This window comes from Sinocyclocheilus rhinocerous, unplaced genomic scaffold (genome assembly GCF_001515625.1).
Source record: "Sinocyclocheilus rhinocerous isolate Xijiao unplaced genomic scaffold, SAMN03320098_v1.1 scaffold1889, whole genome shotgun sequence".
NCBI lineage: Eukaryota > Metazoa > Chordata > Actinopteri > Cypriniformes > Cyprinidae > Sinocyclocheilus > Sinocyclocheilus rhinocerous.
The window spans coordinates 50,501-69,707 of NW_015647058.1; the positions used below are offsets into that span (position 1 = coordinate 50,501).

Genomic DNA, 19,207 nt, shown 5'->3' on the forward strand with positions numbered 1-19,207 from the left:
ATACATTAGGCTATTAACAATTATTTTCCTAACCTAATTGTGCCTTTTTCATCAAACAGCCTGTGGCGCACAAGAGCCCCACCTCCTGTCGGTCTGCGCGTCCGCCTGTGCGCGCTTCTAGAGGGGCAACAGCGCGCGGTGCTGAGAAATCTCTTCACTCACTCTCTCGCATGCATAGAAATGCAGGATTAACCCTGTGCGGAGAAGATCCCTGTGCCAAAACTGCGTTGAGTCTACTTCTGAGGAAAGCGAAGGGGGAAAACCCGATTCCATACGTTCTGCCATGTACTGTTACATTTTTACATTATTTCCGGTAGATTAGGCTATCATTCCGTAACGAATAACGGGGTGCACTGTCAAAATTTGTGAGAACCTGTACTCTCCTAAAATGACTGTTTGAGGATTTATGGACTGAACCGGGGGGAGTCGCTCGTATTAGAACTGTTCTTGTGTTGAGAAACAACAGAAAAGACATTTCAACACCCATCATCAGCCGTCATTTCTAATCCATTAACACTTAAATGAGTGCCGACGTTTTCAAACTGACGCGGAGTCGTGGGAATGGCGTGGGAAAATAACGCGTCCACTTATGGATTGGTTTCAAACGAAAGGATGTTATGTTTTCTTGATGTCTGGATTCTTTAAAGCAGGTGTTTAGGGGTCCTTGTAACCACGAAGGAAACATCAGCTGTAGTTGATCCTCAGACAAGAAGCCTCGGTCTCGGCAGGAAAAAGTGATCGACGAAGGTAGGCAATGAACTTTATTGACGCCACTGGAAAATGAATAAAGCTGAGGGGAATGCTCGTTATGTCGATGGCTCATATTTAAATCTTCGATACGCAGCGGTATGCCACTGCAGAAACTATAGTGATTTTGAAAGAGTGCCTATCGATTTCAGTGATATGTGTGGCAGCCCTTATTATTTCGAGATTCTGACCGCATTTAGACGGTTTATGTGCCGCAGAATCAATCGGGCTGTTTAGGTTTACATACAAATAACCACTTGTTTGTTGCCACTAGTATTTAATGCGACGCGAATTCACGATTCTTATTTATTAGTGCAGTAAACGTTTTGCGGATCTTTTTGTTCGTATTTTAAGGTACCGAACATCTATTCGTACGGATCCAGCTGCGGTGAAGATAGTTGACGAACGACCAGTTGAATGTGCTGTTTGCCGTGCGCGAGTGCAAGTCATGTATAACATTATTATCGTTAGTAACTCGTCATCTAGCCGCACTAGGTTGGATTTTATTCCACAGGGCTGCAGATAAAAAGGAAATCGCAGTCGAGCGCCCACCTGGGCTGGCTGGGTCAACAGCAGGATCAGTGTTTGGTCAAATCCCTGTAAGACTGATTACAGGATTCCCCCATCCACCATCTCAACCCACAACCCTGTCTGAGCTCAAAGGAAAGGATGGTGTGCGTCTACAAAGTGGGGTTTACAATAAATAAATAAATAAAATCCAAGACAAACCCCCTGTGAGATGATATTAATAATAATAATAATAATAATAATTATTATTATTATTATTATTATTGCTGCATACATTATCATAAAGCTATCAATAACAAAAAAAAGCAAACTAATAATGCACTTACAATAAAATAAATGATATATTCCTAATGAGCTTATGCAAAGGATGCATGGTCTTAAACAGACATTTCTGAATTAATTTGCCTGTAAAATGACACAGCGTTTGTCCATAGGGAAAGGTATGGCTAATAATATGAGTAATTAATTTAATTGGACTGAGCTGAAATGCTAAACCTGTTGAACCTGAATGAATGCGATAACAGATGATTTACAGCACTGCAGAAAAATAAAAGGTCACAATACTTCAGGGAAAATAAAATGAACTATCAGTCTGCATGAACTATCAGTCTCAAGAGCAGAGTGAAAATGACTTGAGAACTTGTTTAGGGTGGCTCTCCTGCATGTTCATTTCTGAAATTGTTGCAGGCATCTTGTGCAGTGTAAGCAAGGCTTGAAATGTACAACTAATGCCGAGTTCACACTGCACGATTTTCAAACTCGTCGGATCGCCGTTGTTTTCACACTGCGTGACTATCTGGCTGTCTGAAAGTGCTTGTGCTGGATTTTCAACAGACCTCTGAATATTCTCAGCACTGTGTGAGACTGATACACTGGCTGAATGTGGCTGGTTCGTTTAGATTGTCTAGGTGTTTACCAGCGTTCACTAGGGAAGTGATACATAGTGAACATATGTTCTGCTCTTTGCCTCTCCACAGTATGAAACCAACTGATGTCTTTGAAACAGACCCTATAGCTAATGTTTTCATCAACATATTTTCTGGTGCTTACACTTGAGTTCAGAGCTATTATAATAACCTTTTGTTCATGAGGCACTCTGAATAGCTAAAAATCAACAGCACTTAAATAGTTTGTTGAGTGTTTGTAGACTCTTATCGGGATGAGATGAAGTGCTTATGCTCTTGGGGTGTTTGAAGAGTCTCTTATGTAAAGCATGTTTCCGTGTTTTACATTTTTAATATTATTATTATTACGATTTGCTAGTGGCTGCTGAGGGAGTTAAAAATGATAATGGCTTCTACAGCCTGTCAAATGTGGCATGAAAAAGCACTCAAATGAACCTCTCCCTTACACATTTCTTCAGCAAAATGTTTTCACTTTCCTGTGAACCGCCCCAACAAAGGCAAAATGCAATAACCATGTCAGTGCTGGAACTGAGGAGAAAGAGCTTCATTTTTTGATTGATTTTTATACTCTGTTTTCTCTGAATCTGAGGATAGTTCAGCTAGACCTGTCTGTCAGAGGACAGATCATAGACTAAGAGACCCAGTTTCGGTCATAACCCACTTTTGACAAAATGTGTAGTTATTGTGCTTTTGTCTATGTAGTGCAGTGCTGCGTCAGTGAATTTCTATTCAGTTTGAATTGCGTGGTTATACAGTAGAACTGGCTTGAAGGTTCCTCAGTTGTAGGCAGGTTTATTGCCTGCATTTTTTTTTTTTTGTCACAAATCATTACATGCACTAGTCAGTTACTTGGAGCAGCATACTTAAAGCCATTAAGGTTTATAAATTCAGAGAAGAACAAAAAACAAAAACAAAAAACAATGCACCAAAACGCCACAAAATTGCATTTTCTCCACTAAGACATAATGCATGGGCCAACATATCACCACCGTTAGGAGCATTTTTACATATCTGTAGCAGTAGATCCAGTGTTCCAGTCTCACTGCATTACTTGTGTGGTTGCTCACTGCATTACCACCTTCCCACTGCCATGAGTGCAAGTTATTGCCTGGGCCTTCAGAGGCTGTGCTTTATGCCACAGCCCCTAATCATGTTTTTACCCTATACACTATCAGCACAGCTAAATCGACAGGAGACTGCCCTACAAATGAAAAAAGAGGACACATCAATACCTGGGCAATTAGTGCATCAATATGCTGCACTCCCAATCTTAACAGATACGAAGGAATTGGATCACTTATTTACTTTCCTTTGTATCATGGCCGCTTGCAAAGCCTGTATTGATTCTGGTTTGACTCATGCTCCATTCTAGATGTTACATGGATGTTTTGCATATAAACATATGGGGTCTTCAAAGACCGTAGCATTAAGTGCCCCAGATGAATAAACTGTCTACTGTCTTTTAAAGGCACAACATCATCTCACTCAGAAAATAATTAAACTCTAAAACTATATGGTGCTTAAAAAGGAGAGAAACCTGGATCCAGGGGAATACAGATCAAAGCAGATGCTAAAATAGAGGATAGTAATTAATGAGGAGGCCTAGCAGGTTGAAAATCAAACATGAGCATTACAGTATGTAAATTAGCCTGAAACTTCTGAGCCTTGATAGGACAGATATTCCTCATCTGTCTTGAGTAAATCTGTACTTTGAGATAAGGGCTGGCCTTAAGGTGCTCTGTGACTTAAGAGTGCAGTGTCTTAATATACCAGTGTTTCACTGAGGGGAATCTTTCAGCTTACATTCTGTGATGCTGAATGGTTCCTTTGCTGTGTTAGCAGTCTTCTTCGTAACTTTTGTCTCATCAGCACTTTGCATTGAGAAACTGCCTATTTTACGTTATGGGCCAATCAAATGAGTGTAACCTTCATTAAAGGGAAGTCATCCAAAATAATAGCCCCATCACTGACTGTGAATATGCACTGGATTAAGCATATGTTGAAGAAAGTGCATTATAAACTGCATGTAAGATGGTTTAATTTATTTTGTAAATAGCACAAAGCTTGCTGAGCTGTTGTTTTGAGCCTAACAGTAACCCATATCTTCTTATTAAAAAGTCCATTAAGAAGTGTCTTATTGCGTGTTCTAAATCATTAATTTTCAAAAGCATCTTAAAAAAAGGCTTAAAAATTAAAATTTTCCTGTGTGGTATTAATAGGGATGATGTAACTTCCAGATTTAAGAAATTAAGCATTGTTGTAGCAATTAAGGTACTAAATCATTGGCTGAAGTTGAAAACATTACCATGGTTTCAAACACCTCTTTGAACGACATTTGTACAGTAGGTCTTTATTGTCTTTCTTTACATACAAGTAATCGTCTGCTCAAAAATGAGGATGATAAATAATGTAAGATAATGAGAGAGGAGGCTTTTAGTGGTGTCGGGGGAAGAGGCATTTTCCGGAGAGCTTTTACAACTCTTAGCCTTGGATTTAGTGCTCACAATGTGTACACAAAACAGTGTGTGCTGTGTGCATTCTGTTTCACCCTTGGCTAGTCCCTCACTGGTAAAGTAAATTTAAAAAAAAAAGGAAATTAGTTTTTCTATGTTTGTTCATAAGAGTACCACATGACACACTTGTTTATGATTTAACATGTTTTTCCACACTGTTTTGCAGACTGAGGTGTTACCTCTCCAAGGGCCCATGGATCTCCCTGTGGTGTTGTTTCTGCTGTGGGGACTGTTACTGGACTTGCTGAGTGGTGCGGTTGGTGGCATTCTATACCGCGTGCATGAGGAACAACCTCCGAGCACACTGATTGGCAGTCTGGCAGCTGACCAGGGCCTACCAGACACTGGACACCTGTACAAACTGGAGGTGGGCGCTCCCTATCTGCGGGTGGATGGCAAAACTGGAGATATCTTTACAACTGAGATCCCCATAGACAGAGAGACACTGAAGGATTGTCGTAATAAAGGCAAGCCCTGCTTTCTGGAGTTTGAGGTGTCTGTCACAGACCTTATTCAGAATCAGAGTCCACGGCTGATAGAGGGAAGGATCGAAGTGCAGGATATCAATGATAACACACCACAGTTCCCCTCACCTGTCCTAACCCTCTCAGTTCCAGAGAACACCCACGTGGGGGCACTCTTCTCAATTCCACTGGCCACTGACAAAGATACAGAGAGAAATGGAGTAGCTGACTACACCTTAACAGCAGGACCGGAGGCTGTAGCACTCTTTGGTCTGCAAGTTGCAGAGGACAGAGGTGAAAAATTGCCTCAACTCATTGTGTTGGGAAGCCTTGATCGAGAACGGAAAGACTCCTACGATCTCACCATCAAAGCTGTGGATGGAGGCAATCCACCTCGCTACAGCAGTGCCTTGCTGAGGGTCGTCATTGCTGATGCCAACGACAATGCACCCCAATTTGAAAAATCATCCTACGAAGCAGAGGTCGCAGAGAACAGCCCAGTTGGACATTCTGTGTTACAGGTAAAATGGCAAACATGCTAAGTCAACCTTTATATCCGAACAAAGCTAGATAAATTGCCTGTTGCATCATGTTGGAGTGTGAAATTTTAATGAGTGCTGCTTTTCCAACCTCCCAGCTGTCTGTTCTTTACTTTGATGCCTTACATCAGTGGAGCAGGGCCTGACTTACTAGATTCATTTTCCTTAATTATTTGAATTATCCAGTTTGATCATCACATACACGTTCATCTAGTTAAAGAATAAATAAGTAAAAAAATACACATTAATTTGGTTAAATAAAATAGCCTACATGCTCATTTGGTTAAATAAGTAAATCACTATAACTTTTAAGATTAAATTATTGAGATGATCTGAGTAGTCTGTGAAGTTTCTTTTAAGAAACCCCACTCTTTATAGATAGCATGTGCTCCAGAAATCCTGTTATGCAATGCTTTGACTATGTTTCCAGTTTTGTGTTATAAATAGATTCACTGTTTAAAAACCCACTGAATGTTAATTAATGTTTTGCAGTCTTGTCCTACTGTGATTTTTGTACATTGTCTTGAGTATATGTAAAATCCATTTTGCTGTTTTTTTATTACTTTTCATTTAAATTTATTTCAGTGAAATAACTATATTTTCAAAGTTTCAATAACTATATTTTCTATTGCAGGTGAAGGCTAATGATTCAGACTTGGGTCCTAATGGTGAGATTGAATACACATTACATCAGGCCATTGATCCTGTGCCAAAACTTCTCCGGATAGACCGTTCATCAGGCATCATATATGTCAAAGGCCCAATGGATTATGAGGAGATCAACAATTTGAAGTTTTATGTCGTTGCACGAGACAAAGGCCCCTCACCCAAAAGTTCTAAAACATATGTTTCTATTGATGTGACTGACCAAAATGACAATGCACCAGCAGTGGAAATCCGAGGCATTGGTCTTGTGACCCATAGTGATGGAGTAGCAAACATTTCAGAGGATATGCCTGTAGGCACTGCAGTGGCATTGGTCCAGGTTTCAGACAAGGACGAGGGAGAGAATGCTGTGGTGACATGTGTGGTTGCTGGTGATGTTCCTTTCCAGCTTCGGCCAGCCAGTGATTCATCAGTTGACAACAAGAGGAAGTATTTTCTGCAGACCACAACACCTCTGGACTATGAAAGGGTTAGGGACTACCGGGTGGAGATAGTGGCAGTGGATTCAGGCAATCCAGCTCTGTCCAGCACTAACTCGCTAAAAGTCCAAGTGACTGACACAAATGACAATTCCCCCATTTTCTCACCGACTCTGTTTGAAGTGGAGTTTGCTGAGGAGAACCAGCCAGGAGAAAAGGTGGTAGATGTAGTCGCCTCAGATGCAGACAGTGGCACTAATGCAGAGCTGGTCTACAGCATTATTGCGGACTCTTCAACAAGGGGACTTTTTGAGATTGACCCTAACTCAGGTGAAATACGTGCTCGGAGCCCTCTTGATCGTGAGCACAAGGAGCGCTATGAGTTCCGTGTTACTGCAGCAGATAAAGGGGTTCCCAGTCACAAGGGTACTGCCACAGTTGTAATCAAAGTACTTGATCGGAATGACAACGATCCCAAGTTCATGCTGAGTGGATACAGCTTCTCAGTCTTGGAGAACATGTCACCCCTTAGCCCTGTTGGCATGGTAACAGTACAGGACATGGACAAGGGTGAGAATGCTCAAGTGCAACTTTCTGTGGAGCCGGATGTGGGCAAATTTGTGATCCAGAATGGGACTGGCACTATCATGTCCAGTATCTCATTTGACAGAGAGAAGGAGAGCAGTTACACATTCCGCTTGAAAGCTGTAGATGGAGGGGATCCACCAAGGTCATCTTACGTTGGAGTGACCATCAATGTCCTCGATGAGAATGATAATGCCCCTGTTGTCACCAAACCATCTAACTCATCCTTCATACGTCTGTCTCCTATGGCTGCTCCAGACAGTGTTGTGGAAGTGGTCGAAGCTGAGGACATTGATTCTGGTTCCAATGCTGAGCTAGTATACAGCATTGCTGGGGGAAATCCACATGACCTTTTTTATATCACTCCATCTAATGGTGAGATCACATTAACCAAGGAACTAACTCGAAAACATAATGGTCTGCATCGACTGGTGGTAAAGGTGAGCGATAGGGGCAAACCTTCCCGCCACGCCATTGCCTTGGTACACATTTACGTAAATGAAACCATTGCTAACGTAAGTCATGTGGAGGCACTTGTGGGGCATAGCTTGTACACCCCACTAGACATGGATATTGCAGGAGACCCAGATTACGGTTTGGCTACTCAAAGAAGCAACATTGTATATGGCAGTTTAGCTGGAGTGGCAGGAGTGGTCACTGTGATTGTTGTAGTAGTCTTCATCAGGCATCGCCTTCAAAGAGAAGCTAAGAGTGGTTATCAGGCTGGCAAGAAGGAGACCAAAGATTTGTATGCCCCCAAGCAAGGGCCAAAAAGTGGCAAGGGGAGAAAGGGTAAAAAAGGTAAGCCACCAAAGTCACCTAAACCTCTTGGAGAGGATGAGGAAGTCAGCCTTCAAAAGAGTCTGAAATTTAACCTTGATGGGGTCAACGACAGCCCCAGGATTCATTTGCCTCTGACATATCCGCCTGGAAGCCCTGACCTAGGCAGGCACTACCGTTCCAATTCCCCATTGCCCTCCATCCAGCTCCAGGCCCAGTCCCCATCTGCCTCCCAAAAGCATCAGGCTGTCCAGGAGCTCCCAGCTGCCAACACCTTTGTGGGAACAGGCGGTGATGACAACTCCACCGGCTCAGACCAGTACTCGGATTACAGCTACAAGACCACTCAACCAAAATACAGCACAAAAACGGTACCGATCTTTATTTCTGATTTTTTTTTTGTATGTGTAATGCTGTGATGGAAAAATTGGTTTTGCTTGCAATTACTGATATGGGTCATTTCAATCTTGTTCAGAGTGGTACTTGTGCTAAAGCAGTGGGTGTCGATATATGAATATTACGCTATATGCTAAATATTATTCTCCTCATTTCGTTTGTTGTGGGTTAATTCACAGTGTATGACATGAAAAGACCATTTTGCCATAAAAGTATCTGTCTGTTTGAAAGATGACAGAAATGGCTCTTGTATTGCATCATGTACCATTTTATATTTTCTCTGGCCACCAGTTCACTGTCTGAAAATACACTTCAATTTACTTTGTGATCAGACAAATGTCCAGTCATGAAAGGATTTCATTGTATTTTTGTAGTGTAGGTAGAGTGCAAAATGGGCATATTTGCTAGAGCTCATGTTTTCTTAGATGTCTCATGAAATCCGATCTACTCAGTGAGAGGGGCCTGTGTGATCTGTTGCTATTGAATAAGTCCAAAGTAATTTTCTTTGGCTCAGATGTCAATTCAGTCTTGACCCATTTAGATGCCAATTCAACCTGCTAATTTCAGATGGAATCCAAGGGGAAAAAGTAAAGCAATTGGTGCTATGATTTGTACGAAACAAATTAAATTCCAAAAACAAATTCCACGATTAAGGGGAAACATAAGAAATTTCTAATTGAGTGTAATCTCCAGGGAGAGTGGTAGTGAAGTTTACTGGGCAGAGGCTTGAGACAGAAAGCAAGGGCACATGGGTCCTGACTCCGTCAGTACCAGTCTGGTGTTTGATAAAGCCAGCAGATGCTAGATGACAGTTAGGGTGAGTGCAGGCCTTGCAGACTTACTGACTGGGGAGAACAGTTACCCACGGCAGCTCCCACACCGTGATGGACAGCATATGGCATGGAAGTGACAATAGACTCCAGCTATGGAGAGCGTACTGCATTGGTGTGTATTGTTTCTATGTGTGTGTACTTCCAGGCTTCTGCATGCACTCATGTAATCCGTTTGTGTGAATGTGGGCTGAGTTTCCTGTTTGTGTACTGGTTTCAGCAAGTCAACCTAACTGATCAAATTCTTACTCGATGCCATGCGTTACATAAATGGATATTTGTATCTGTGAGAGTTGACTGATAGGCATATAAACAAAGGACAGATGTTGACTCATGTGACATTTCTTGGCAGATGTGAACTCGTGAGGGAACCCCCTCCATCCCATCCCAAACCCACATCAGGCTTAACAGATTGACCAAAATAAAAAATTAAAATCTCAGCCAAATTTAGTGACAGATGCGGAGAGTGGAGCGTGACAGAATGAATGGTAATATGCTCACCGATGACTCAGTGCGCGTGGCAATGTGCTCAGGTGCGTGTGACATCCTTGGTTCAAGCTCTCCCAGTTTAAGCTCTGATGAGTGTAAACATAGTGGCCTTGTTTGCCGTTTATTGCCAGTGAGGATTGAGCGTGATGGCTGGCTTCACTGCTTTCCTTCCTGGTCCGTAAAAAACTCATTAAGAGGAGTTTGTTTGTTCGAAAAGACTTCTCCTGAGGTGTGAAAAAAACCCTCAATACTCAATTCACAGTGGCATGGCCTGACTCTGTAAGGAGAGATTTGTTTGAATGTGTTGCTGTGTGTTGTGTTTGTGCTTTCACAGTTCATGGATCTTCCCAAAACTCTCTCCCTATAACCTCCAAATGTGTTAGACTGTGTGACAGTTACCGAGGGGACTGCATGGGCTCATCAAGTACAGTGCTGATAATTAGCTTGGTCATGGCAAAGATCTAACACCTTTTTTTGTGATGTGTTCCTCTCTCGCCGGAACAGCCCTGAGTGAGAGACATAGCGCACAGACGGGGATCAAGGAAGAGACCTTCCCAGTTATTTTTAAATGGGCGTGATGAGAGTTTGTGAAGCTGTAAATCTGTGCTTAAATTAAACCCATACAATTAAAATGCCTTATTAGACAGAGATAACAATTTGTTTCCCCCCCTCTTCACCATGGGCTGCCCTTCATCTCCTACTGGAGGGAGGAGGATTGGGAGGCAGGGATTCAGGTTGGATTTTGGGGTGGGCTTTAATAGTGAAACACATCTCCTAACCTTGCAAGTGCCCAGTGTGTTGGAAGAGCACTCATAAAAGACTAATATTGGGGCTGGGCAGGTGATGGTATATGTTGTGAGTTGGTAGAAATGTCTCATTTGGCAAAGGTTTTGCATCTATACATATTAGTATGCATGACTGCTTTGCTTTTATTGATGGGGAGGAAGTTTTATAAAGGGAGCAGTGTGAAGCACAGTGTGTGTTTCACAACTTTCAGTAGAATTCATATGCAGTGTTGTTGTTTTTTTTCTTTTCTTTTTTTTGATGATAACATTCTTTAAATGTCAAATAAATGCTTTATTGTCCATGTCACAATGACACACATTCTGACTTGAAGGTAACGCCAATGCACAAGTTCACTTCCATTTATGCTGTGTGCACCTGATTATTGTAATATATGTAGGATGCATGTATTGGCTATTTTACTATGGCTTCAATGTGGAATTTAGCAATGTTACATAATGTGAATTTTAAAAACTTATTATTTTTTTCTTTTTATTTCTGTGCCACTATTACTATTAAAACACAATTGCAAAAATAATGTTTTCCCCTAACACATTTAAGACACTGGTTGGACAAACAGGTACTTCTGTCCCAAACTAATATGATGGTTGAGCCATTATTAATATATCCAGGCCAGTCGGGTCCCTCAAACAAACAGATTGTAATTCCATGTGATGCAGCTAATGGTGCAGAAATATTACACTTCACCTTTAATTCACTAAACCGTTTTTAGTTGATTTTCCAGGACAAATAACTATCGTGATACAGTCATACACTATAGATAAAGTGGTATAAAATTTCTCATAACTTTATATACAGTTTATAAGATTCAGTTCACCCTTACTCTGTCAGACTGCTTTGACCATCCAGGGCATGGCAAAACTAAGTAAAAGCAGTGAAGTGCAGACTAGAAAAGCATTGTAGCAGAAAAATAGCTCCAAGCCAAGCCTTATCTCCACTCCATCTCTCTATCTTCATATCTACCACACACGCCTCATATTCTCTGGCAAGCGAAGCTTTAAGATAAGAGGATCTGCCATCAAAAATGTTTTTACAGAGCATTCTTCATTTTTCTCTCTGTCTTTTCCTTTTTCACTTTTCTAAATTATGCACCCAGTATAACAAATCCAATATGTCCATAAATCAGCCCCGGCACCAAGAGAAGCTAAAAGAGTAAATATTCCTACTCAAATATTCTCTATGTGAACCAGTGTTGCCTTTATGGAGGCTGCCTCGAGGCCCTTCCCAGAATCCCACATTTTGAGCATCTGCTCAACCCAGCTCTGGCTATTATCCATAGCAGAATGCAGCCGTAAACCTCAAACCTGGCGCCCACCCTCTCAGATCTCCCCTCAGTGAATACAGCCCATAATACTCTCAGACTGCTCCTCATTAGAGCACAATACTGCCGGCATTCAGCTCCCTCTCGGTGGACCAATCTACTGTCAGGTGCGAAGGCCTCACAGGCTCATGCTCAGCGTGAAGACAACTGCTGCACTTACAGGAATTCAAGAGTTCGTGGCACCCTCTCTCCCTCTAGCCTGCAGGAGCGAACAACTAAGCAATTATCAAGAAATGCTTTGCAATTATATTCCACAGAGATCACTCATACTGAATGCAATTAGCACAAAAAGAAGAAATTCCATTGCACCTACAGCTGGTATGATTGTGTCAACATGGCAGATGTCGTGAAGACAATGGGGATGGTCAGATATGCATTCTTGTTTGCTCTTGGAATCTTGCTGGAGGGTCTCTCTGGGACTAACAAGTCTCTGCTGGCACTTACGGACGGACTGGTCTTGGCTGACACTTCAGAATCGATTGACCTGGACAAGCGCTCAGGGATTTAGTGCACTGAGCAGACATATTCCAAATGAGTAGTCTTGTCCAGTAGCGATAAGACGTATAGCCACGAAGGACGGTTTTCAGTTCTTTCTTAGCCATTTTGTAGTCAAACCACATTTTGGCCACCAACCAATTTTAGGATGTTCAAGCCAGTTCTTCTGCCAAAATGATTCACTAGATATCACCACTCTGTTGGATCTCTACTTCAAATAAATGAGGCCGACATGACATTTTGAGTCTGGGCTAATCGATTCTCATGATCTTGACAAGCATGCTGGGATGGGCCCTGCAGAAATGACACAGTAGAATTGGATCATCTCTCTCTGTCTCTCACTCCCTCTCCTTTCATCTCAAAAGAACACAAACTTTTTCAGAAACTTGAGGTTTTGAATAGTGGAAAAGCCTGCGTAAATCTTCACGCCTCTGGTCCAGTCCCTGTATGCGTTGTTGGCGATTTCGATCTAACATCCCAATGATTACCTGTTAAGAGGGATTACAGCCCCTACCCAGGAGGTGCTTCACTGGCAGGACACGGTTTCTCTGTCACCGAAGGAGATGGCTGATGTTGTTCAGCGCACCACAGAAGCACACAGATGGGCAACTAATGATAGTGTCGTCAAAGACAAGGATGACAATAATGATAATGATTATGGTAATATGCAAGTGTTCACAGTCAGATTCATTTCCTCCCAAATATATTTCTGCACACAACCACAAGGAGCTTGATTTATGCGGGTGTTGTCTTGGAAGCATTTTTCTACATGGGTGTTTACGAAGCGATGTCATTTTTTTTATTGCGCCAGAGGCAGAGCATCTCTGATTTCCATCATATTACATTCTTGCTTATGATATGAGAAGAGAAGCTACGATAAGGATGAATGTAGATAGGTTGGGCTGACACAATAATGAATAATTGTCATACAAATAATAGCGGTCATTAGTTCACTTTCCATTAGAAGTGTTGCTTTTTGAAACTCAGCCAACCTGGATTTTATATTATAGTGATATACTGATCTACAGTATAAAGACATTTCATGGAATTTCTACATTGCCTTAAACTGTGGATGGTAATATGAAATTGGAATTTAAAGTGCTTGATAATCACAATCAGATGAGATCAGATCAGATCAATCAGGTGATTTTGTAATAACTGTGACAGGCCTATAGTGAGTGAAATTCTCTTTATCTCTAGCTGTTTGCCTGAGCAGATGAAAGGCAGTGGCAGTTGTATTCTGTGCCCCTTTCTCATTTCACCGCTGACAGAAACACGCTCTTTGAGCCACCGGTGGTCAGAGTCGCACTTAATAAAAAATGAGAAGCTCCTTTAGGGAAAGCTATGTAGAGGCTCAGCTCCCTGATGGCATTGCCTTTAGCTCAAATATTTTATCACTACTCATTCCAGCCTCCTTTACCTTCCGCCAGGCAGATTAGTGCTTTTATCAATAAGCAGCTTAGCACCAATGCTTCTCTCAATAATGTGCTATGCCATTTCTCTCCTGCTGCTATAACTCCTAGATGCTTCTCTTTCTTCCGGCCTTCCTCTATCCCATCAGTGGTTTTACTTGTTTTTCTTTACATTGGTGGATGTACACTGTAAAAAGGGAATTGGTAGCAAAGGTTTTTTTTTTTTTTTTTTAAGTCAGTATACTGCAATTTTTGTTGTCCCTTTTAAAGGGGTCATATGATGCGATTTAAATTTTTCCTTTCTCTTTGGAGTGTTACAAGCTCTTGGTGCATAAAGAAGATCTGTAAAGTTGCAAAGACTAAAGTCTCAAATCCAAAGAGATATTCTTTATAAAAGTTGAGTCAACCACGCCTACCTAAAACGGCTCGTTCTAACACGCCCCCACATGTCTACGTCATGATGTGCGAAGATTTGCATAACGCCGCCCAAATGTTCACGCAAAGAAAGAAGGCGTAACTTTTATTCTCGCTGTAGTATTGTTGTTGCCGCCGCCGCCATGTCGTGAAGGCGCTGTGTTTCGTTGTGAAAGCAAAACTACTTTGGTTGGCCTTCCAAAAGAGGACTATATCCGCTTTGTCATGCCTGGAGCTGATCCGTGCTGGTCGCTGAGGAAATACATCAACTTCGCACTGTCGCTCGCCGGATCGGCTTTCACCGTGGATGAAGTGGAGTCCAGCCCGAGGTCGTCACATGTGGTTGCCGCATGCCCGCCGGACGCTCCCTCGTCGAATCTGCCGGCCGCGCCGTTCTCAAGCCCGCCCGTCTCTGCTCACTCAAGCCGGCATAGAGGAGAAACAATAATGTACAGTATGTGGAAAATAATGTGTTTTTTTAACCTTAAACCGCATAAACATTTCATTACACCAAAAACACAAAATAATGTTATTTTTAGCAGCATCATATGACCCCTTTAAAAATACTTTAACCAATTTAAATGTGTTCATAAAATGATAAAATGTCTAATTTATCCAATAACACAATATAGCACAAACTAGCAATTAACTAGAAATGAAGTCAATAAATTAAAATGTTCTATTATGATAATTTGAATTTCAGAGGCCATAAACTGTATGCATGCATGCATATGTATGTATGTATGTATTTCACACTTAATTTTCACTTCATAACTTATTTTATGCATTTTTTTGTAATAAATCAGTTAAATCTAGTTAGAGGACTAGTTCACCATCCCTTCAAAGTGCTCGTAACAGTATCAATATTTTAGGATAAATCCACACATCCCTACTAATTTATTGAGCCACTCACAGTTTCACTGTACCTGCTGTGTGTGCAGAGGGGAAAATATATTAGGTCAGGAACTGAAAAAATAAATGCTGCATAAATTGTGTTAATTATTTTTAATGCGTTAAACAGTCCATATTAAGTGAGGAAATGAGCACATCCCTAAATTATATGTGTGTGTATGTCCCACGAAACACTCCTAACTTTGCAATGATTAGCTTGTGGCTTTACAGTGACATATATAGTATATTTAGGCTTATATTGGTGAGGCAAGTCATTTTTCCCGAACTAAATATATATTTATATATATTTTTTTTTGTTTTAGTAGTGAGATCTGGCAACATTGTCTCCGAGAAGAGAGCGATCTCTGATGTGCATTTATATGCACCATTGACAACTAGTTCAATTATTGGTTTAACATTGATTACTACTGTACAATATGAAAGTGTTTGTGAATGCAACATTTTTAGGTTAGTTAGGGCAACGTTTGTAGGAATATTGTGTTTCAAAGTAGAAATTGACATTTTTTTAGTATTTGTGTGACTAGAAGCCCTGTATTCTAGATAACATATAATTACTTTTTTACAGTCATACTTCAGTTTTTAGTTCTGTCTTTTGTGTTCTTTCTCTCTCTCTTTATCTTGCTTTATCTTTCACTATGCAAATATAAGTTATTTGCTCATTCAAAGGCTAACAAGGCCAATCAGATTTCTGAGGTGTCAGAAATGAAGTGGCTCATTCTCTCAGTGTGATGATCAAATCAACTTTGCATGATGTAATTGTCTTGTCATGGGCTTTGTATGATGACTGTGAAGCACAACATTTCTCTGTTCAGTGTGTTGCCATGGAGAAATAGGCCACAGCTCTGCATTTGCTGAGGCTTATTTGGAAATATTGATGATATTAAAATTGAAGCCACTTTAAATAAAAAGGCAAACAATCTCCCGAAGACTGAAGATGCCCTGAGCCTCATATATTTTCATTTCCTTAATATAATTTTCAGATTTGACAGACCGAGAAGATCTTGTTTTGCCATCTCGCTAACAATATTTCATTTCAGCGACCATTGAGGAAACCACCAGGATGGCTGGTTTTGGAAGTCAGCTTTCCCACCATGCTTCATAACTAGCATGACCAGCTAAACCAAGGGGTAGAGTATCACAAAATGAACATGAACCAACCTGGAGATTCATGTCAGTCCATGCCATATTACTGCAATTTCAGAAAAAAACACCTTGCTTGTGACTCTCTGAATCCTGAGTCGGTTTAGTGGACACTGGTCTCAGTCTCTTCTGTGGGTCAGTGGGAAAGTTTTAACTGAAGAGAGTGAAATAAAGACAAATACCTCTCAGACATCTCACCCCATTAAAGCGGTAGAGATCTGAACACAATCCATTAAGCTCCATTAGAGAGGTATACATTCACACACGCACTCACACCCTTGCAGTGGTGTGTTGTTACACTTGCAATCAAGTTTCATTATTCAGACACACCATTCATACATAATGCAAGATACATACTACCAAGAGAAAGCACGGTTTCATATTTGACCATGATATGTGACGCCGCAGAAAAGACGCCTGGGGGCAGACTTGGTAGAGCTTTGCTTTTATAAACCTACTGTTAATATCACTTACTGTGAGCATACCTTGTTCACGATTGCAATTTGCATTGGAAATCAGCAGGACATTCTTTGTTTTTGTACAGGAAAGGTGGCAGGAAATGAAGGAACAGTCCTGCAGTCATGATGTGCTTGCTCCAATTCTCTGGTTTTGAGCTGTCAGTGACTCAATCATGCATCACACCTTGGCACAAACAAACAAGAAGATACAACTAAATCAATTCTTCAAATCCAGCGTTCATTGTCAGAGGCTTGTCAGTCAAGCCCCTCGACAGCCCCAAGACGGCCTCGCTCTTACTGAGATGTCAACGAGCAGGCTCAACTCCTGACCCCGTCAAAATACAAGTCCTAATAAGATCTTCCACTCTTTATCTCCACCCCTGAAGATAATTGCTACATAGTGCAGTTTTGGAGAAACCAGCATACCAATTATGTTCAAATTGTTCAACCCACATCTTCAGGGGCAAGCGTGTTTAAGGCCTATTTTAATATCCGAGGCTTCAAAACTATTCGTAGTCATGATGGAAAACATTAATTTTCTTGTGTCCTGGATTGGAGAATAATCCACTTACTGGGAAAAAAGTGAGAAACCACCCAAAAAAAAAAAAAAAGTGCCAAAGAGATATGCTGTTGCATAATTCTCTTTCCTGCTTTTGCTGGCTGACATGAGCGGTGATCATTATTTCTCTCACTGTCTTCACCCCACTGGGAAGGTAGGATATTAGAATATTTCATGAATATTGAGCTCTCCCTGGCTTTTTGGCAGTGGCAGAAATGCTGTTCTCCACTGTTTCATGTTGGCAAAAGGAACAAGGCTTAGTTGTGTAAGTCTATAAAATGGGGTGAGAAAGAAGAGCTTCTGACAATGTAAATTGTTCGGATGCGCCTCCTTGTATTAGTCTCAAAAGCAACAGCGTCAACCAGAATGTAGTCAAGGATGACGGGGAAAAGAAAGAACCACTGAACGCTTTTAGACAAAAGCCAGCTCTTCAAGTGCCCCATGGAATCAGTCTTCGGTTTAGCCGCCTGCGAGATAAACTTTTTGAACTCAGCGATGTGGTGTAACATGCTCAAATCCACCTGGGACTGAGGAATGGTACATTTGCAATTTTATATTGGTCTGTGTATGTGGTGTTGATTTCTATTTAAATGGATGATATTTCTTACAACATTGATTCCGGAAGCTCCCCCCCACCACAGAAATGGTCACTGGTGTTGAATAACATGGCTACACTTGATCCAGATCCAATATTTTCCACCATGTTGGAATCCCTTGTCTGACTAATAACTACGCCCTGGTGTGAAAGAGAGCAAGAGAGAAACGAGAGAAGAGACACGCAGGGAGAGCGTCCACTGCAGTCTAATCCTTTATTTCCCGTGGTAAGAGATTCTTCGGGTGAGTGCTCTAAAGTACATTCAGAGATGATTATTTGCATGGCAGTCTCATGCTCTTATCTGGATAGAAGGCATGTTTAAACACAAAGGCCACTGAGAAGAGAGGCAGAGATAGCACTGGACAATGCACCAGTGATAATTATCTGTCCAAAAGCACTTGTCAGGATGATGAAATCCAATTAAAGCGCTTTTTTTAAAAAAGCCAGAAAATAGGATAAAACCACAGAGTCGATGCATGGATGGTGGTTGAGTTCATTAGCTCCATCATCTCAGATCCTGACATGCTTTGCATGAGTTTTGCTTGCCCTCGCTTTCTCAAGCCACAAACCTTGACAATATAACACAGACACACACCAATTGCTGCACTGTCAGTACAGATTAGACAAATATCCAATCTCTTTAACTAATTTTTTTCTGTTTCCATAATATGAGAAGATAATTGATGATAATAACACATCATTATCAGTGTTATTTCTATGACTGTAATCAGAATGCAGAGCAAATGCCTTTATCTGCAGTCGCTGACATGGCTCTCAGTTGTCCATTATGCGCTTGGATACACAGAAGAATTCAGGTTAATTGTCTAGCTGCTGGAAAACACTCTATTTGTTCCCAGTTGGGGTTCGAACCGGCAGCAAGCAGGTCACCTGCTGGACCGTGTACCATGAAAAAGAGGAAGAAAGGATGGTGTTATATTCATAAATTGCTCTACATTGCATTGGCAATATTATAGTTTGGACAGTGACATCATTAAAACTCCATTGGATGTGAATTTGAAAGACAGAGTGAGAGAGAGATTTTACTGCAGTAGCTGTGCTCTGCCATTCATTACACACTGATGCCCTCTGAGTGGACACACAATACCAATAAACGAGTTTATCCAATTCTGCCAGCAATGCATTCTGGACTGCTACCTCAGCTGCGGCCTTCTTCACATACTACAGTCATATCAGTCCCAGCGGGGTAGAGAAAGATAGTGAGAAAACATAAGAGGG

At 41.3% G+C, this 19,207-nt stretch overlaps 1 protein-coding gene across 1 annotated transcript in view; it reads left to right on the top strand.

Moving 5' to 3' along the window:
• Nucleotides 1-260: 260 nt before the first annotated feature.
• Nucleotides 261-19,207, top strand: part of LOC107708655 (protocadherin-1-like) — a 103,657-nt gene continuing 84,710 nt past the window's right edge. Inside the window, exons 1-3 of the mRNA XM_016512950.1 lie at nucleotides 261-747; nucleotides 4,860-5,678; nucleotides 6,331-8,517. Coding sequence (XP_016368436.1) covers nucleotides 4,887-5,678; nucleotides 6,331-8,517 — 2,979 coding nt within the window. The 5' untranslated portion in view covers nucleotides 261-747; nucleotides 4,860-4,886. The remainder of the gene's footprint in view (nucleotides 748-4,859; nucleotides 5,679-6,330; nucleotides 8,518-19,207) is intronic.